General features: G+C 57.1%; 3 protein-coding genes across 3 annotated transcripts; 2 read left to right on the forward strand and 1 right to left on the reverse strand.

Annotated features, from left to right (window-relative positions):
- Positions 1–3,247: 3,247 nt before the first annotated feature.
- TEKT2 (tektin 2) lies at positions 3,248–6,024 on the forward strand. Its single transcript, XM_065878849.1, has 9 exons — positions 3,248–3,403; positions 3,487–3,612; positions 3,790–3,995; positions 4,513–4,656; positions 4,732–4,846; positions 5,026–5,133; positions 5,259–5,402; positions 5,564–5,643; positions 5,811–6,024. Exons 1-9 carry the CDS (start codon positions 3,248–3,250, stop codon positions 6,022–6,024), a joined length of 1,293 nt encoding a protein of 430 aa, XP_065734921.1.
- Positions 6,025–6,696: 672 nt separating this feature from the next.
- On the forward strand, positions 6,697–12,288 carry ADPRS (ADP-ribosylserine hydrolase). The gene is made up of 6 exons (XM_065885553.1): positions 6,697–6,922; positions 9,611–9,707; positions 9,982–10,189; positions 10,291–10,475; positions 10,798–10,898; positions 11,464–12,288. The coding sequence occupies exons 1-6, from the start codon at positions 6,709–6,711 to the stop codon at positions 11,754–11,756; spliced, it is 1,098 nt and encodes a 365-aa protein (XP_065741625.1). The 5' UTR covers positions 6,697–6,708; the 3' UTR covers positions 11,757–12,288.
- A 3,608-nt stretch (positions 12,289–15,896) lies between these two features.
- On the reverse strand, positions 15,897–18,732 carry COL8A2 (collagen type VIII alpha 2 chain). Its single transcript, XM_065887881.1, has 2 exons — positions 18,528–18,732; positions 15,897–17,912 (listed from the first exon to the last, which is right to left on the reverse strand). The coding sequence occupies exons 1-2, from the start codon at positions 18,730–18,732 to the stop codon at positions 15,994–15,996; spliced, it is 2,124 nt and encodes a 707-aa protein (XP_065743953.1). The 3' UTR covers positions 15,897–15,993.
- Positions 18,733–19,467: the final 735 nt, after the last annotated feature.

Genomic DNA, 19,467 nt, shown 5'->3' on the forward strand with positions numbered 1-19,467 from the left:
AGAAAGCAGCCAACTGAAGAAGATTACAACTAGACACAAACAAGTCATGGACATTATCTTCCTATTTATAATGATCATAGGAGAGGTGGCAGCTGTATCTAAGAGCAATATTTCCAGGGTAATGCACACATGAAACAGAGAAATGATATACATTTCTGCTACAAACTGGAAGTAATGCACTTCATGAATATAATGTGTCTGTCCTGTGTATTGCTTTGAGCAAACGGGGCTCCTCGTATATGAGTCCACATTGGACCAGATGACATCAAAATCACAAAACACAGCTAAAACTGCCCATAAATTTTTGTTAAAACTAAATTTCCTATTCCATTTCAATACATACACAAGTCCACCGATGAAAGCCAAAGATATCCCTAACTTGAAGGAATAGTAATAATTTATAGGCTTCCTGGTTCTGACATTGACCATCCGTCTCTCATTTCTCTCGGCTACCCATGTGAACATTTGCTGCGCTATGATACCCCTCTCTTTGAAATTATAAATGCCATCTGCTGTAAATTTACTTTTAGCAGAAAAGTGGAGGACATTCGGAACAGACATCACCTGGAGCATTTCAGAGACCTCGGGGCTTTCATCAAAATCCACCATAGCAAAAAATACCTTGTTGCTGAATGCACTGGAGAATTGCCAGGAATCTGCCAAGATCTGAAATTCTTGAAGAGCAAGTTTGCATGTTACACATAATCTAAACTTCTGGAGAGTAGTAAACATCACAATAACAGAATAGTTTCTTGGTTTTTCTAATACAAAACGATTGAACATGGCATCATTCATTCTTATCACTCTGTTTTTCTGAGTCCAGTCCATCAGCTGTCCGACCTTTTCTGCTAATGTCTTCTTCCTTTGTCCAGGATGTGCAGGAGCCTCGGGAGTCATGAACACCAAAACCACCACCATGGTCAGAGATACACCACCATTCTTCCATATTTGTTTACTTCTTTTTGTTAAGTTTCCAAATACCTATGCCAAAATCTTATCATTTCTCCCGGCAATTAATTTGTCCAGGGCCTTTTATTTTTCTGTCTTCTTTAATCCTAGTAAAAGAGCTATATCACAAATTCCCATGCCTGTCTGGTTTATGAGCCATGTATTAGAGTTTAGAAAATATTCTGTGAAAAAACAAAATTCTGTGATCAAGGAAGTCTTGGAAATGTTCCAGCCTCAGTCTTTCTGCAGAGTTCCAGACTCACATTTCTAACTGCCTCCTGGACAGCAATACCTAGATCCACCACAATCACCTCAAACTACTCAAAAGCCAACCTCATCATCCCCTTGCCTACCAAGCCCTGGGTTCTCTGCCTCTCTTCCCACTGTGACCCCATCCCACCAATCACTGAGGTTTTAAAACTGAGGACTCTTCTTGGACTCCTCTCTTACCCTCCATCCATCAAACCAGAACTTAGCCTCTGGAGCAGACTGCCTGAGTTTGGATCCAAGCTCTATCACTTAGTTTTGTGACCCTGGGCACGTTCCTCACTTCTCTGTGCCTCAGTTTCCTCGCCTGTAAGACGATGGTGGTCATAGCATCCATCTCCTAGGATTTTTCTGCACAGCCCTCAGAGAGGAGCAGGCGGGCAAGCTGGGGATAGCATCCCTGCCTTCCTCTTGCTGTCCAGCGCCACCACTAGAGGCAGTGCGGAGTCGTAACTGAGAGAAGGTAGACCTGGGGACCAGATGCATCTGGGTTTCCATCCTTACCAGTCTCTTCAGTTACTGGCAAAAATGGGGGTAATGCCTACCTCACCTGTTAGTTATGTACATTACCTGTCAACATCTTCCAATGTCTAGAACGGTACTAGCACGGTTGGATTTTTTTTTTCCTCCTCCTTTTTAGAGAAATGGTTGGATACTGAGCATTACTTCTAATACCTGTTACCTCTCCCAGGGACGTGCCCTCTCCAATTACGATGATCATTCCTTCTTGCCGTCAAGCAGATGATGAAATTATTGGGAAAGACAGAATCAGTAGAATGTGTGTAAACAATGTTAAGTTCGGGGAAGGATACCTGCTGGAGAGTGAGCCTGACTGGGAGATTACTCTGGCTATGTACGGCACTTCTTTTTTTTTTTTTTTTTTGCCATGTCGATGAGTAACCTTTATCAAAGTAAAGATTTTTAACTTGTGAATGAAGTGAACGCGATATCCTGATGCCCTCCTCCTCCCCACCCTCTTGCAGCACCAGCCCCGCCGCTGGCCCTTTCCTACCCGGAAGACCTCTGGGCCCCAACAACAACGCCGCCGCCGCCGCCGCCGCCGCCGCCGCGCCGCCCGGCGGTGACCAAGCTGATCGCGGGCTGTGATGACCCGCGCGCGGAGTAGGGGTGCCTAGCAACCGGGGGCGCTTAACAGAGGAGCCGGCGAAGGGAGGCGGAAGTGCGCGCTGGGAAGGTGAGAGGAGGAGGGGACAGGGGTGGGGAGGTGCTCACCCGCTCCCGCTCCTTTCTCTGCGCCGGGGTATTAATTTAAACTGAAGATGATTATCCTGGGAGGGGAAGGGAGGGATTGGGCTGGAACTAGACAAACCGCAGCTCCTCCCGCTGGGGCCCCTCACACACCCGCTCCTCCTCCTCCAGCAGAGGGCAGAGGGAGGGAATATGACCCAGGTGGGGAGGGGACCAGCCCCCCACCACCAATTCCCTAGTGCCAATTCGAAGCCCCTTCGAAACAAGCCGGTCCTCTCTGGATGGGGATAGGGTTCCTTCTCTTAAGATCCCGCAGGGCCCTAGCCCAAAGCTGGGGCAGGGAAAGCAAAGAAAGTTGCACAGGACTTGGTTACTGGAAGTAGTGGTGGAAACTGGATTAAGGGCTATTTTTCCTGCTACCTGCCCCCCCCTTCTTCAGCCCCGCCGAGCACTTGGCACTACACACACACGCACACGCACATGCACACACACACACGCGCACGCACACACACCGAGGAGCCCCATTATCCCCTTTCACCTGCTCCAGGACCTGTAGGGTCCAGCAGTTTGTGTCTGTGGATGGATGGGTGGGAGGAAACTTAGTTAATGCCTCACACGAAGTTGAGTGTAGGGAGTGCTGTTTCCAAGCAGGCTTCCAGCAGGAAGGGGCTTGGAGCGAAACGGACAGGAGTATATCCTTTGGAGGGGCTTTGATCCAGGAAAGGCTTTCCTCAGTGGTCTCCTGCAGCCTTGTTTGCTCCCTCCAGCAGAGGTGGGTGTCTTGGAACAGGCCTGGGATCCCCGAGCCTTTGGCTCCTGCACCATGGCCACCCTGAGTGTCAAGCCCAGTCCACGTTTCCAGTTGCCGGACTGGCACACCAACAGCTACCTGTTGTCCACTAACGCTGAGCGGCAGCGAGATGCCTCACACCAGATCCGCCAGGAGGCCCAGGTCCTCTGCAATGAGACCAACAACCAGGTTGGGGGCCGGAGCCCAGTTGGGTGGGAAAGGGATAGCCCCCAACTCCCGACAACCTCTTTATCTGGCTCTGTCTCTTCCAGACCATTTGGGACGAACATGACAATAGGACTCGACTGGCAGAGAGGATTGATACTGTCAACCGGTGGAAGGAGATGCTGGACAAGTGTCTGACGGATTTAGATGCTGAGATCGACGCCCTGACACAGGCAGGGAGCCAGGGCAGGGTGCCAGGAGACCCTGCCTGCAAGGACCTCCCTCTTCCTCCCCTCTTCCGGGTCAGGGTATTTGGTGGCATGTCCATCAGAGTCACTTGGCCTAAGTGGGGATGAGAGCTGCTTCCCAGCGGATGGCCCCACCAGCCTCCTGTGCCCTCTCTTTTCTAGATGAAGGAGTCAGCAGAGCAAAACCTGCAGGCCAAGAACCTGCCTCTGGATGTGGCCATTGAGTGCCTGACCCTGCGGGAGAGTCGGCGTGACATTGATGTGGTGAAGGACCCCGTGGAGGAAGAGCTGCACAAAGAGGTAGAGGTCACTGAAGCCACCAAGAAGGCCTTGCAACAGAAGATCAGCCAGGCCTTTGAGAAGCTCTGGTAAGAGAGAGATACGTCATTCGCACGTTCACCCGCCTCTGAAGGCTGTGTTTTAAATGTAGAACATGTGTATCGTGGGTTACAAGTCACTGGCTCTCAGGCCGCCTTCTGCCCCTGCCATGCCCATGGCAGAAACCACTCACCCACTGATCGTAGTACTTTTTGCACCACCTGGACGTGGTCTCAGAATACTTCTCATGAACCTGCTCTAGGCAGCCATTATCAGTTTATTGGAAGCATGAGAGATGAAGCCCATGTGCCGCCACCCCGACTTGCTGGGAGTGTGAGCCTTGAGAGCGTAGCTACTGGAGTGTGCCCTGTGGGTGTGTACAAGCACTTGGTGCCATAATTTTGTCTGTGGGGAGCTCATCCAGCTGTGCCTATATATGTCTCAGCTGCCACGGCAGCTCCATTGTCACCTCAGCTTTCCCATCCCTCCTTGTCCCTTCAGTACCATGGGGGCTGCGTTCCAGGGCCTTGGAGGTATGGCTCCTGATCCAGTCTGTTCTGTCCCCAGCCTCCTGCAGGAAGTCCGACAGCAGCTCAACTCTGACCATCGGGGCAAAATGGAGACAGTGGACATTGACAGAGGCTGCTTCTCTCTCAACCTCAAGTCCCCGAACATCTCTCTGAAGATTAATCCCACACGTGTCCCCAACGGGTAAGAAGGGCATTTCATTCAGTCTCTCTTCCTCCCCGCAGAGGCCATATTCTGATTATTTCCTGCCACCTGCAGCTCCACCACACTCCAGCAGTGGGATGACCGCAGTCAGTTCAACAAGAACCGAGCAGAGGCTGAGATGAAAGGGGCCATAGAGCTGAGGGAGGCCATCGCCCTAACTATTGCCAAGGTGACTGACCACTCCCCCTACCCCGATCCTCCATGGCTAAGAGATGGCCCCAGCATGCACTCAAGCCCTTGTCTTTTGTTCCCTGTCAGCCATGTGGCATCCCACCCCTCACCTGAGCGACATCCTCAGCTGGCCAGAGCGTATACCCTCCCCTTGCCCTGCCTACTTTCTGTCCTCAGACCAACAACGAACTGGAAGCCCAGAGGGTTGCAACGGAATTTGCCTTCAGGAAGCGGCTGTGGGAGATGGAGAAAGTGTACAGTGAGCTCAAGTGGCAAGAGAAGAATGTGAGCCTTCTCCGTTTGGTCTCCTGGGGCCTGGACTTCCTGCTGTGGGATGAGGAGCCTGATGCCCTGCCAGGAAGCCCCGGACTGGGTGCACCAGGTGGAGACCAGTCACTCTGTCCCTGCAGACCTTGGAGGAGATTGCCGAGCTGCAGGAGGACATCCGGCATCTGGAGGAGGATCTGCGCAGAAAGTTACAGAACCTGAAGCTATGCCACACCCGGCTAGAGACCAGGACCTACCGGCCCAACATGGAACTCTGCAGGGACCAGGTACGAGGGCACCCCAGCGGGGCATGGGCCCCTGGCTAAGGTTCCTCAGGATGACTCACTCCCTGGTGAAGCAGGGGTGCTGGCGCAGGGCAGCCCCCAGACCCGTGAACAGAAGGACAGTGTGGCTGACCTGGACTCCCAACCTGCCCCTCTGCCTCCAGGCACAGTGCGGCCTCACTGAGGAGGCCCAGCAGTTAGAGGCCACCACTGCTGCTCTGAAGCAGAAGCTGGCGCAGGCACAGTAGGTTTGGGGAGTGGGCAGGAGGGGCGGGGAGACACCTCCCACCATTGGGGTCCCTTGCTGCCTGCCAGCTTCCCCCGCTGTCTTCCTGACTCAAGGCTGGTGAGCTCAGCCCTGACCTCCCAGCCTCACGCCCGGGGTGGTGGGCTGTTAATCCCTCCTCCCAGGGATGCTCTGGACGCCCTGTACCAGCATCTGGCCCGGCTGCAGGCTGACATCGCCTGCAAGACCAACTCCATGCTCTTGGACACCAAGTGCATGGACACCCGGCGGAAGCTGACCATGCCGGCTGAGAAGTTTGTGCCGGAGGTGGACACCTTCACCCGCACCACAAACCGCACCCTGAGTCCACTCAAAACCTGCCAGCTGGAGCTAACCTAGCGAGGGGGCTGAGGGAGGAGGGGAAGGCTGGTGGAAAATGAAAGAGGGAGGGCAGTGGAGAGAACGAATCTAATAAAGGTCGGGGGTTCTCAGTCCGGACGGTTCTTTGCTAGCCCTGCATGTAGCCAGCGGGGAGAGGGCTCTTGGCTCTCCTGTGAACGGAGGAGCAAAGATGGCAACATCATCCCTCAAGCTCCATGTTCCCAATCCCATGCCCTTCACTGGGCTAGGCCAGCACCCTGGGCTCCAGCGCCGTGATCTCTAACCAGCTCTGTCCCAGCTGGACCCTTGCGTGCCCTCTTGACGCCTAGGGGAGGCCCAGAGGGGGCTAGGGTGACATGGGGAGGGCTTGGGGGTGGCCGCCCAGGACTGAATGACCCGAGCTGGGGCTGCTGTGGCACGGCTGGCCGACCGTGGGGGCAGTGGCCCAAAGGTCTGGCTCAGTGCGCAGCCCTCGGGGACCCTTTAGTGGCCGTCCCGCCTGGCTGTGACGCCGTTTACAGGTCGGGGAAACGCGGGCTAAATACAGAGGCCGGGCCCAATCGAAACGAGGGCTGCGGGACCGCCCCTTGTCACCCGCGGGGCAGCTGCGACTCCGGGCCGCCGGGCGGCGCTGTGGGGCCGGGGAAGCCGCGCGGTGGGGCGCGCGCGGGCCGCACCGGAAGTGGCGGCTGGTACGCGCGGATGGCGGCGGCTGCGGTGATGACGGCGGCAGGCTGCGGAGGGGCTGGGGCGGCTCGCTCCCTCTCCCGCTTCCGCGGCTGCCTGGCGGGCGCGCTGCTCGGGGACTGCGTGGGCGCCGTCTACGAGGCGCGCGACACCGTCGACCTGACGTCAGTGCTGCGTCGGGTCCAGGACCTGGAGCCGGACCCCGGCTCGCCGGGGAGCGCGCGGACAGGTGGGCGGGGCCGGGCGCACTGGGCACCGGGGAGCCGCGAGGAACTCAGGCAGGGAGGGGACAGCGGCCGGAGGGGCCCGCTCAGCACGACCCGCGGGCACCTTGGATTCAGCGTGTCCAAATCCGAGCCCCGTCTTCACACGTCTCGCCCCGAACGTTCGCCAGCCCGGGGCTTGGCTACACAGACCTCCAAGCCGTGCAAGCCACGCCTAGATTGCGCCTAGTCCAATACTTAAGTCCCTGCCGATTTTACCCATTATACGCGTTTTACCCGGGTCTCCCGAGTCAGTTGGCCACCAGTCCATCTCCACGCAGCTGGAGGGCACTTCTGAAAGCAGATCTTATCGCGGCCTCCCCTCGTGAATCTCTGCAGTAATTTTCCATTACCCTTAGGACATAGCCAAACTCCTTAATGTTCCCTACATGGCCGGCCCTCGCCTGCGTCTCCAGTTTCACCTTATACCACCCTTGGCCTTGCTGTCTGCGCTGCACTTCCTCTCGCTTCGTGCCTCCTCTAGCTCAGGCCTTTGCATGTACTGCTGTCCCTTTGCCTGTAAAGCTCTCTCCCCTCTGCCTCTCCCTCCCTGTGCAGTCAACTCATCACCAGATCTCAGCGCAGTATCCCGGCTGCGGATGATTCTTCTTGGAGAGCAGGTAGAATAGGAAGAAAAAGGGGCCACAGCCGGAGCCCTGGAGGAGGAAAAGGAGCTAGAGAAGGAAACACTTTGTAGGAGAAGAAGCAGAAGGAGATGGGTAACCACAAAACTCAAGAAAAGAATTTCAGGGCTTCCCTGGTGGCGCAGTGGTTGAGAGGCCGCCTGCCGATGCAGGGGACACGGGTTCGTGCCCGGTCCGGGAAGATCCCACATGCGGCGGAGCGGCTGGGCCCATGAGCCATGGCCGATGAGCCTGCGCGTGTGCTCCGCGGCGGGAGAGGCCATAACAGTGAGAGGCCCGCCTACCGCAAAAAAAAAAAAAATTTTTTCAAGATGAAGACACTGGTTACTGGTGTGAGGCTACAGAGAGGTTAAGTGGGGGGAAGTCTAGACTTAGAAAAGCATTTTCAGTAGAAGGTTGAACCCTGGAAGTTAGATTTCAGTGGGTTTAGGAGGAAATGGAAAAGGAGAAAATAAGAGTATGTTTGGTATGAAGGGAAGGAGAGAGATGAGCTGTGGCTGAGGTGAAGACAGGATGGGGGGGGGACAGTTCATAATTTCATTTTTGGTTTGATGTTAAGATGAGGGGAAGACATTTTAGGTTGAGATTTTAGGACCCTTTGGGTGCAAGTGGTAGAAAACCCAACTCAGAATGGCCTGAGCAAAAAGAATGCATTGGCTGGCATCACTGAGAAGTCCAGGGCAGGTCTGGCTTTAAGCAGAGCTAAATCAAGCCATCTCCTCAAGACTCAGTTCCTCTCCTTATTCAGATCTGCGTTCTTCTGGGTGGGCTTCGCTGTAACAGACCCTTCCCACGGGGTGGCCCTCAGCAGTTCCCAGCTCAGCATCTCCAGCAGAGGAAGTTTCTCTTCGCAGTGGCATCAGCAGAGGTCTCTGATGGAGTGTCAGTGGTCTGGCTTATGTCACCCGTCCATCGCTGAAACAGGGAGTGGGGTGCTGTTTGGCTGGGCTGGAGGTGGCATTGGCTCCCTCCCCTATCATCTGGACTGGGAGTGGGAGAGAAGTGATTTCCTGGGGGAAAGCAGGGTGCAGGGACCGATCAGAGGGAGACCGGGTGCTGCTGTATTACAGAGGGAGGAGTTGAGGAGACAAAGGAAGGGCAAGGTCCCTGGGGAACTGGGCTTGGGGGGCACTTCAAGAGGAACCAGTCCCTCTGAGGACAGACTGGAGAGTGTGGCTGTGAGTGGGTGCCTGTGAGCCTCTCCTCCTGGTGAAGTAGGGGGTGGGGGCTCCTGAGAGTGAAAGGGGAGAAGGCAGGGTTGGTGCTTGGGATACACAGAGCAGGGCAGGGATGGGGGGCAAGGGCAGAAGGCAGATGTGAGGAATAAGAAGGGGCTCACTAGGGAGTATGCTTTGTTCTCTGTAACTGTCTCTTCTTCAGATAAAACCAAGTCCTTGGCCCTCGCTGGCTTATAGCCTATTTGAGAAGCTACCACGTAACCAATGGTGTGTGTTACAAGTGCCAGAGCAGTAGACTCGGGCACCCAGAGGAAGGAGACAGGGCCAGAGGAGGGCGGGGGAGCAGCCCCAGGTGGGAAGGACTTGACCCAGCCTCCAGGATTGCTTCTGAGGATGTGGATTGGAGCAGTGGGATATAAGATGGGTGAGGAAGGGCGGGCTTCAAATGGCCAAGGCAGTGAGTTTGGACCTCATCCTGAAGGCAGCAGACAGCCATTCGAGCAGGAGAGTGAGATGAGGAAAGTGATATTCTACCCTTCCTGGCTGCACATATAGGTTGGGCTGGAGGGTGGGGAATATGCAGGAGATTTGAGAGGCCCAAAGCAGGTCCATTAAGACTGGAGATGCAGTGATGGCAGCCAGAAGGGGTGGAAGGTTTTCCTCCAGAAATCAGCAGGGCATGTGACTGACTCAGAGCCCTGGAAGCTGGATGGGAGTGAGAGGCTGACTTGAGGCCTTCTGGCAGTAGTAGATAAAAGGAGTGAGCGGGAGGCCAAAGCCGCCACCCGCGAGCCCTGCAGCTCGGTCTCCGCCCCCCGCCCTGTCCCTGCAGAAACATTGTGCTACACGGACGACACGGCCATGGCCAGGGCGCTGGCGCAGTCCCTGCTGGCCAAGGGGGCCTTCGACGAGGTGGACATGGCGCACAGGTGAGGGCAGTGGTCCTGGGGCGAAGCAAACCAGGTGGGCAGAGTGACCAGAGCAGTGACATCTGTGCATGTCGGGACACCCTCCCCGCACACCCCGCCACAGGGCACTCTCCCTAGGGCAGCTGCAGCTTCCCAAGCTAGAAGTGACAGCACCGCTGGCACAGGCTCCTGAGGTCCCCAAGGATTCCTCTTTTCCCAAACCAGCCAGGTTTCTTCTCTCCCAACCCTGGCAGGCATCTCTTAGATCATTACGCTGTCCCCTTCTCTCCCCTAGGTTTGCGCAGGAGTACAAGAAAGACCCTGACCGGGGTTATGGTGCTGGAGTGATCACCGTCTTCAGGAAGCTCCTGAGCCCCAAGTGCCGTGATGTCTTCGAGCCTGCCCGGGCCCAGTTTAATGGCAAAGGCTCCTACGGCAACGGGGGCGCCATGCGGGTGGCCGGCATCTCCCTGGCCTATAGCAGTGTCCAGGATGTGCAGAAGGTAGTTAGGGCTGGCTGCCTTCTGGACACTCTCGTCCCTCCCTCCCTCTGCAGCTTGGGTGCTGTGACAGCAGGTCTTTGCCTCCCTCACCTTTGCCCTAGTTTGCCCGGCTCTCGGCCCAGCTGACACACGCCTCCTCCCTGGGTTACAACGGTGCCATCCTGCAGGCCCTGGCTGTGCACCTGGCTTTGCAGGGTGAGTCGTCCAGTGAGCACTTCCTTGAACAACTCCTGGGCCACATGGAGGAGCTGGAGAGTGATGCCCAGTCTGTGTCAGATGCCCGGGAGTGAGTATGCGGGCTGGAGGCGCGTCTGTGCACGTGCATGCTGGTGGGGTGGCCCTGCCTCAAGCTGAAACCTTCCTTTCATTGCAGGCCCTAAGAGGGGTGGGAAGAAGCCCTTTGCCTTGGCTGTGCCTCAGGGCTCTTCGGGTCCCAGAGAACAAACCGGGTGGCTCACACCTCGCCCTTCCCACTTCTTGCCCTGACACCCGTGCTTAAGTGTCAGATGCCCACGTCCCTGCCTCGCCCTCCCATGCAGCCCTTCCCCTTCCTGCCTTCTCCACCCTGCTGGCTCCGACCTCCCTGAAATCTCGCCCCCAACCCACAGGTTGGGCATGGAGGAGCGTCCATACTCCAGCCGACTGAAGAAGATTGGGGAGCTTCTAGAGCAGGACTCAGTGACCAGAGAGGAGGTGGTGTCCGAGCTAGGTGGGTAGTCCCCCACCCGTCATCCTTCAGGGTCAGTCTTGGGCTCAGGAGTGGGAGGGGTGCCTGGAGTCACGCCTGCTGCCGTCACACCTTTGCCAGGGTTGCTGAGACAGCAGAGCCACGTTCCGCAGGGTCTTTGGCAGGCTGCGAGCACAGCGCCTTCTTGTTCTAGGGCAACAGTACCCTCAGCCTTAAAGATAAACATCCCAGAGATGGCAGCCGGCCGCTGGTTTTTTACAGCTAATGGTGATAGTACTTTTACTGTGTTCTGGGCACTATGCAGAATGCTTTACCTCTAGGATGTCATTTCACCCTCGCACCAGCCCTGCGAGAATTCCTAACTTTATTCACTCTCTACATGAGGAGCTGAACCCAGCATACAGCAATCACACAGCCAGTAGGTCGGCGAGCCGGGATTTGAACCCAGGTAGCCTGACTCCAGAGCCTGTGCTCTTAGTCGCAGCCCAGCTTGAAGCTGACTTGTGGCAGGTGGCAGGAAGCCTGGGGACGTGTGGGGCTCGGGAAGGGGGGTGGCTCAAGTTCCCATAACCTGGCTTCCCCACAGGGAACGGCATCGCTGCCTTTGAGTCTGTGCCCACCGCCATCTATTGCTTCCTGCGCTGCATGGAGCCCGACCCCGAGATCCCCTCTGCCTTCAACAGCCTCCAGAGGACTCTCATCTACTCCATCTCGCTTGGTGGGGACACAGACACCATTGCCACCATGGCCGGGGCCATTGCTGGCGCCTACTATGGCATGGAACAGGTGCCAGAGAGCTGGCAGCAAAGCTGTGAGGGCTATGAGGAGACTGACGTCCTGGCCCAGAGCCTGCACCGGGTCTTCCAGAAGAATCTGTGAGGGCCACAGCTCCGCCATACCCAGCAGGACCAACTACAGCTCGGATCGGAAACCCTGGGCTCCCTTAGGCTTGGCTCCCTGCCTCGACCTTCCTGCAGTGTGGCCGGAGTGCACCCTTGGGGCTGGGGACTCCTCTGGGGAGGTCACTGAACAGCGAGGGAGGGACGGGTGCCTTCTGGTGCTGGGTTCCTGGCTTCTGCAGAGCCTTGGTGCTCCTGAGTCAGACATAAGGGACCGGGGCAGGTTTTGTTTTGGAGCAGTACTTGTGGTGTTTTCCTTTATTATCTAGGACATGGGATTTGGGGAGGTGGAAGTGATCTGTGGCATCGTTTCTCCTTGTTGGGATTTAACCAGTTTGCCAGGATGCCTGCCTTTGACTGCACAGGGCCCCCAAGCGCCAAGTTTATACGGATCAGGAGGTGGACACGTGAATCTAGCTGATCTAGATGCACACCTGGCCCTTGGCTGTCATGGGTCTTGTTAACAGCTTCCCGACGAAGTTACAGAGCAATAAACAGTTCTTTAAATCCCACCACTGTTTCCTGTGTTTCTCCTCTGCCCTGAATGGATTCTTCCCCCCTCACCCTTCTGTGCCTGGGCCTCACTCTCCTAGGAGCCAGGGACCCAAGCTGCTGGCTTGTGGATGCATATTCCTCCAGCTGTTCAGCCACGAAAAGCAGAGCAGGCATGGTTTGGTGCTTTGTCCTGGTGGAGATCCCTCACAGCAGCCCAGGCAGCGGGCAGGAACAAGCCAGATTTTCCTGCTCTCAGAGCCTGGCTTCATAGGTTGCTCCCCAGATAGAACCCAGGCCCAGCCAGGAACCAGAACACTGTAGGAGGATGCAGAGGGGACCGTGTTATCACGGGACCGCTGACCTTTGTGTGAGGGGGGCACATCACCTCAGGTGAAGGCCGGGCCTCGTTCTGCATCTTGGGCCTCAGTCAAAGGCCTTGACCTGCTGGGAAGTTCTGCACACCATCCATTCTGAAGAAAGGAAAATCGAAATGGAGGAGGCACCTCCCCTCAAACTTGAGGGATATTCCAGCCTCGGTGGAGAGAGACGCGTGCCCAGCTCTGCAGCTAGCCTGAGGTTTCAGGACTGTCGGACAGGCCTGCTTTCAGCCAAGATGGGGATCTTCCAGGCTGGGGAAAACAACAGGATTTTTCAGAGCACAGGTTGGTCTCAGGTCTGCTGTCCAGATTCCCAGAGTACGGCAAGTTATGGGGCAGTGCTTTCTCCCAGGACAGCTCCCCTGGCCCTGCCTTCAGCGTTGGGCCTGGCACTAGCCCCGCCCACAGGAGCAAAGATTCCTGATTTCATTCATAATTTGTATCAGATGTTGAAACTTGACCCTTGGGATCCTGAGCCAGCTGTCATGCTCCACTACCCTTGAGAGCTTGCAGGAATGTTCCAGGGAAGCTTGATCCGTCTCCCTTAGCTCCAGCCACTGCCTCACTTTGCTTTCTTAAAATGCCTCTTGGCATTTACTTGGTGCAGAGCCTCGGGCAGCTTCAGAGAATCAAGCATTTCTGATGCGGTGGTGACAGAACCCCTGGCTGGGAGGAATGCACGCTCCTTGAGAGGGTGCAGGGTAAGAGCCCCAGAGAGCTCCCTGGGTGCTTTATGAAATCCAGAGGCTCAAGACACCTCTGAATCAATGTCAGTTTCAGCACAGTGCTGTTTATTCAACAGGCTTTATTGAGATTGTGTCAATACAGTCAATACCGTTGTTTTTCTTTTCAAAAAGAAGTCCCATTTTCTTTGATTCCCAAGTGCATTTTTCCCCGAATCTTCTGTGACACAGGGTACATAATAGGTATGTAGAGAACTAAGCTCCTATACCAGGTTAGAAATGAAATTACTAACGGAAAACATTTAAACCTTAATCTTAAAAAAAAAAAAAAAAGGAATCAATATAAAAATGCACAAGGTGATGTAGTTTTCACTGTTAAAACCTGACATAGTTTATCAAAGCTAGTCAGTTAAGTGGACACCTGGAAATCCCATAAATATTTCGGAAGCACCACCCACCTCTCCCCAAAGGCTTCAGGAATGTCATTTAGCAGAAACTCAGTTCTGTGAAACAGCATTTTTTTTTTTTTTTTTTGGCTCCCTGTACCCTCCTCAGGGCTCTGGGCTCCCACTAGGACCTGATGCATTTCCGCCCGACAGAAGCCTCCCTAACAGGTCAGATGGCAGTGGCTTTGACCCAGGAAGGAGGCTGAGCAGATGGCTCCACGAGGTACGATTTGAGACTTAGTACCCGTGGGTGCCGATGAATAAGAAACCCACCAGGAACCGTAGCCACAACCTGCTCTTGAAGTGCCACTTGGGCAGATTTGGGTTTTTGTCTCTCCTTTTGAAAGTTAAAGCAAGTAAACGGTCTGCTTTGTTTGGAGAAGTTGTGGCCAGGCGATGGGCCTGAGGAGCCACAGAGTAACAAGTCGGGAGTCAGTGGCATGAAGAACCCAGGGGCAGGACGGGAATAAAGACGCAGGCCTACTAGAGAATGGACTTGAGGACATGGGGGGGTGGGGAAGGGTAAGCTGGGATGAAGTGAGAGAGTGGCATGGACATATATATATACACTACCAAACGTAAAATAGATAGCTAGTGAGAAGCAGCTGCATAGCACAGGGAGATCAGCTCGGTGCTTTGTGACCACCTAGAGTGGTGGGATAGGGAGGGTGGGAGGGAGGGAGATGCAAGAGGGAAGAGAGATGGGAACATATGTATATGTATAGCTGATTCATTTTGTTACACAGCAGAAACTAACACACCATTGTAAAGCAATTATACTCCAATAAGATGTTAAAAAAAGAAAAAAAAAGAAGTCAGTGGCCAGTCTCCTTCCTCAACATGGGAAGGAAGGCTGGCATGGGCCAGAGCTGGAGCAGGTTCACGCTGGGTCCTCAGCTCTATCCACTCGGCTTGAACTAGGGGCTGAGGGCAGCCCCTGTTTCCTGCAGGGTGGAGCTCTGATTGGGGAAAATGGCAGAAACATCCAACTCATTCCAAAGGGGCCTGTTGGCACCCTTTTTCTCAGGGCCTCATCCTCCTGGGCCCTAATCCTGCCTAGGACAGGAAATTGGAACCAGAGGGTGAAGGAGAGGAGACTAACCCCTGTAGTCGACACACATCCATCATATGGCTGTTAAGAAAAAGCGGGCGGTGGCCTTCATCCCCAAGCTTGCGTGCACCTTGTTCTGAGGGCAAACAAGAAGCTCTCTGCCTTGGGGATACTGGGGTTGGGGGTGGCAAGGATCCCTTACAATTTTGTCTGAGGAAATCAGCCCTCCCCCAGCAGGTGAAAGGAGAGAAAGGGAGGACTACTCATGTTCGCTGACTGCCCATCCTGCCTCGTGCCCGCCTGTGGCGGTCCCCAGGGGCCTGGGTGGCTGGCCTCATGAGGAACAGAGCCAGAGCTGGTGGGGGCAGCCTGGGGGATGGAGACGAACGTGAAGAGCTGCCATCCTGCCTCAGACCCATGCCCCTACCCCTCACAAACCACCGTTCCCCATGGCTGCAGCCTGAGCAGTGAAGGGGGGTCGGCACTTCCTGGGAGCCTGAAGGAGGGGCCACACGCCTGTACCTGCCAGGGACAGGCCTGATGCCACCGCCCCACTGCTAGGGTGGCAGTCCTGACAGGGTGTCCACTGGCCACCTCGATGGTCCCCCTCTTCTCCCTTCCCCTGGAGAGAAACAAAAACTCTTCAGGGGACCCACCGTCTTATGCTGGAGGTCCCGCGCGGGGCAGCCGGAAGAGCCCCAGCCAAGAACTGAGGGAGGCCCTGCCCCATTCCTTGAGCAGGGGCCGTCTGCGGGCAGGCAGGAAGGGCAGGGCTGGGAAGATGTCTCCCCGGGGGAATGGGTGGGGGAACTCGGTCCCCTCTCAGCTCTGACTCCTTCGCCGCCCAGCAGAGCCCAGCACTCACGGGGGCCAGGGGTCCCCACCAGCTGGGCAGAGCATCCTGGGGCCCTGCCTGCAGGCCAGGAGAGGGGGCACAACCCCGATGCTGCACAGACACTCGGGGGAGAGGAACGCAGGCCACCTTCTTCCAGAAACAACCTCAGCCTGCGTGGAGGGAGAAACCCAGTCAGTCTCCTCGGGCCAAGGCCGCGGCCGCCTCTGCTCCCGCCTCTGTTTGGCCTTTGGTTTTTTCTTTAAATGGAGGTTCTTTGTAAGTGAGAAGGTCTCTCTACCGCTAAAGAGGAGGAGGCCGGGGCAGCATGGGTTATGTGGGGCACAGCAAGAATCCTGAAAAGGAGGAGTGGATGTACTCGGTGGAGTAGAGGCCATTGGCCTGGTCCGAGGGCATCTGCACCCAGACCTGGTCGTTGGGCCGCAGCTGGAGCACGGCCCCCCCAGACGCCTGGTCCAGGTAGCCCTTCTTGTACTCGTCATAGGTGTAGGTGGCTGGCACGTTGTTCTTGTACAGGGCCACCCACACATTGGTGCCCTTGACGTGCACGTGGTAAGCAAAGTAGTAGACCCCGCCCACGGGGCAGGTGAAGATGCCGGTGGCTGGGTTGTAGCCACTGTGGCCATTGTAGAGGGTCCGGTCAAACTTCACAGGCATGCCTGAGGCGGGGAAGGGCGAGGTGAGCACAGCGGTGAAGGCGGGCGTGGCATGGGCCGACAGCTCGCCCAGCCCAAACCGGGGCTTGGTCCCCTTGCCCAGCACAGCTCCCTGCACGCCGCCGTTGGGCAGGTGCAGGCCGGCGATGCCAGTCTCATCGAAGGCCCCGGGTGCACCAGGGGGCCCGGGAGGTCCGGGAGGCCCAGGAGGGCCCGTGAGTCCTGGGGAACCTGGGACCCCAGGAGGCCCTGTAGGCCCAGCCATGCCAGGTTCTCCCACTTTCCCCTCTCCAGGGGCCCCCGGCAGGCCTGGTTCACCCTTCAGGCCTGGCAGACCCTGCGGCCCGATAGGGCCAGACGGACCTTGGAGTCCTGGGATTCCAGAAGGGCCTCTCAGGCCAGGCTGCCCAGGGAGCCCCAAGTCACCCTTCTGCCCCAGGGCTCCTGCCACCCCTGGTCCTCCAGGGCGGCCCGTGAAACCTGGCTCGCCTTTGGGCCCAGTCGGTCCAGGAGGTCCATGAGCCCCTGGAAGCCCCCTCTCTCCTGGGAGCCCAGGTTTCCCAGCCAGGCCACTAGGCCCCTGGTCACCCCGAATGCCAGGCACTCCTGGGGGTCCTCCAGGCCCCGTCTCCCCCTTAGGCCCCGGGGGCCCACGTCGGCCAGGTAGCCCTGCAGACCCCGGAAGTCCAGGGGGGCCCCCAAGGCCCTGTGGCCCCTGTTCCCCCTGCTCCCCATCCTCACCTGGCTCGCCCCTGTCCCCCAAGAGCCCCGGGACCCCAGCTGGGCCCCTGTCCCCCTTGGGACCTGGCAGCCCTGGTATCCCATAGCCAGTGGGGCCTATCAGGCCAGGAGGGCCCCGGGTGCCTGGCTCCCCTTTGGCCCCTGGTGGGCCCTGTGGCCCTGGCACCCCTGCTGACCCTGGTACCCCCATACCATCCAGCCCAGGGGGCCCTTTGGGGCCCAAAGCTCCTGGCTCCCCCCTGGGTCCTGGCAGCCCAGGAGGCCCAGACTCACCCTTATCTCCAGGGGCCCCAGGAAACCCATCCAAACCTGGTTTGCCCAAGCCAGCTGGACCAGGGAGACCAGGGGGTCCGGGGGCACCCCCCTGGCCTGGGGCTCCAGGAAGCCCTGGTTGGCCCACTCCATTTTCGCCCTTGAGGCCTCGATCACCCGGGGGCCCAGGCTCTCCCTGGGGCCCTGGCTCCCCCCCAAATCCTGGGGGCCCTGGCACCCCCTGGGGACCTGGTTTTCCAGGGACAGCAATGCCTGAGGGCCCAGGTAGGCCAGGGGGCCCTGGGGGCCCCCGGAGGCCCTGGTCCCCTCGTATCCCTGGCTCCCCCCGAAGCCCCGGCTGCCCTGGTGGGCCAACCTTGCCTGGAAGCCCTGGGGGACCAGCCTTGCCCATCCGGGAGAAGCCAGGGGGGCCAGCGGGTCCAGGCTGCCCATGTAGCCCTGGTTTTCCAGTGCCTGGTTTTCCTGGGAAGCCAGGAGGGCCAGGGGGACCCCGCGGTCCGGGTTTTCCTGGGGGACCAGGCTCTCCTTTCAGGTCCATTGGCAACAGCAGTAGAGGCATTTCTGAGAGAGAAAGAGAGAGAAGGGGTCAGTCAGGGGCCTGGACAGTGGGAACAGGGGACCCATCTTCCCACTCCCCATACCAGCATGTGGTGCAACTTGAGAAGACAGGGTTCTGTATCTGTTCATGAAGACCAGTCCCGGTCTCCCCCTCCCTGCTCTCATGGAAGATGGAATTTAGGTGGTTCAGTGGCCACCTTGGGAACTGCAGGGTATCCACACCCAGGGCTCTTAGCACCCAACCCACCCAGACTAGGCCTTCCCTAAGAGCTTCTCATCCCTGCCTGACCGGGGTGGAGTGGCCACCAGGTGGCACCAGCATGCCTCCTTAGAGCCAATCTGAGCCGCCCCGCCCTCCCCACTTCCCCACAAACCTTCCCGCCCCATCCTCTACCTAAAGAGCATCTCCGCCAGCCAGCGGCACCCCACTTCCCCACCCCACTTCTGCACCCGCCCCGGACCAGCATCAGGAAGAAAGTGGAGATGGGAAAGTCTTTGGTGGGGATTGAGGGGCTGTGGCTGGAGGCGGGGGCGCCTGGGAAGAGCTGGTGGAGGTCGGGAGGCAGGGAGTTGGGGGTCAGGACTGTCCGGGGCGGGGCGGGGCGGGGTGGTGCTCACCCAGGTATTGGCCCTTGCCCTCGCGGAAGGGCGGCCCCACGGGTCCTTTGTGCATGGGCTGCACGTACTGCACCGGCGGGTAGCCCGCTGCCCCGGCGGCTCCACCGCTGGCGGCCGCCCTCAGCCCGCACCCCAGCACCAGCAGCAGCAGCAGCAGCAGCAGAGGTGGCGGCAGCGAAGACAGGGACGTCAGAGCCCCCCGCATGGCGTCCTTAGGCTTGCTGCAGGGAGGAACGAGAGGGGCCATCAAGCCAGCCCATGGGTACTTTGGCACCGGGCCCAGGGACTCACAAAAAGATCAGGATTTAGATATTATTCACAAGCAATTCTCAAAGTCTCAGAGTCTGCAGAAGTTACTAAACCTCTCCTAATCCTGCCCATAGCTCTCTATCACCGCCCCCCCAAGTCTACCGAGGACCCCCTCCCCGGACAGTAGCCTCCCCCTAACTATTCACTTGGCGGCCAGATGCCCTTCCAGAGCATCTCTAACCTTGGCACAGCTCTGCCAGAAACTATTTGATGATTACACCCACTACCATGTGCTGGGCTGGCTCTCTGCCAGCCAGGGGCTAAGCTCTCTAGAGATGGAAGCTCACTGAATCCTCCTAACACTTTAACGAGGTATTGTTATTGTCATCCCCATTTTCCAGATGACAAAACTAACGCAGAGGTCTCTAGGAAGCAGACTGGGATTTTTTTATTTTTATTTTTTGGTTGCACTGAGGCTTAGTTGCAGCAGGCAGGCTCCTTAGTTGTGGCATGAGAACTCTTAGTTGCGGCATGCATGTGGGATCTAGTTCCCTGACCAGGGATCGAACCCAGGCCCCTGCATCGGGAGCGTGGATTCTTTTTTATTTTTTAACATATAAATTCATTCGTTTGTTTATTTATTTTTGGCTGCGTTGGGTCTTCGTTGCTGCGCGCAGGCTTTTCTCTAGTT

This window comes from Phocoena phocoena, chromosome 1 (genome assembly GCF_963924675.1).
Source record: "Phocoena phocoena chromosome 1, mPhoPho1.1, whole genome shotgun sequence".
Classification (NCBI taxonomy): Eukaryota; Metazoa; Chordata; class Mammalia; order Artiodactyla; family Phocoenidae; genus Phocoena; species Phocoena phocoena.

What these genes read in the sequence shown, in the direction of transcription:
- TEKT2 (XM_065878849.1), top strand. Translation starts at nt 3,248, where the DNA reads ATGGCCACCCTGAGTGTCAAGCCCAGTCCACGTTTCCAGTTGCCGGAC. An exon ending in CAGGCCTTTGAGAAGCTCTG is followed by an intron (nt 3,996 to 4,512) that starts GTAAGAGAGAGA and finishes TTCTGTCCCCAG; the next exon opens with CCTCCTGCAGGAAGTCCGAC. An exon ending in TCGCCCTAACTATTGCCAAG is followed by an intron (nt 4,847 to 5,025) that starts GTGACTGACCAC and finishes TTCTGTCCTCAG; the next exon opens with ACCAACAACGAACTGGAAGC.
- ADPRS (XM_065885553.1), top strand. Translation starts at nt 6,709, where the DNA reads ATGGCGGCGGCTGCGGTGATGACGGCGGCAGGCTGCGGAGGGGCTGGG. An exon ending in GAGGTGGACATGGCGCACAG is followed by an intron (nt 9,708 to 9,981) that starts GTGAGGGCAGTG and finishes TCTCTCCCCTAG; the next exon opens with GTTTGCGCAGGAGTACAAGA. An exon ending in GTGTCCAGGATGTGCAGAAG is followed by an intron (nt 10,190 to 10,290) that starts GTAGTTAGGGCT and finishes CCTTTGCCCTAG; the next exon opens with TTTGCCCGGCTCTCGGCCCA.
- COL8A2 (XM_065887881.1), bottom strand. Translation starts at nt 18,732, where the DNA reads ATGCGGGGGGCTCTGACGTCCCTGTCTTCGCTGCCGCCACCTCTGCTG. An exon ending in GGGCAAGGGCCAATACCTGG is followed by an intron (nt 17,913 to 18,527) that starts GTGAGCACCACC and finishes TTTCTCTCTCAG; the next exon opens with AAATGCCTCTACTGCTGTTG.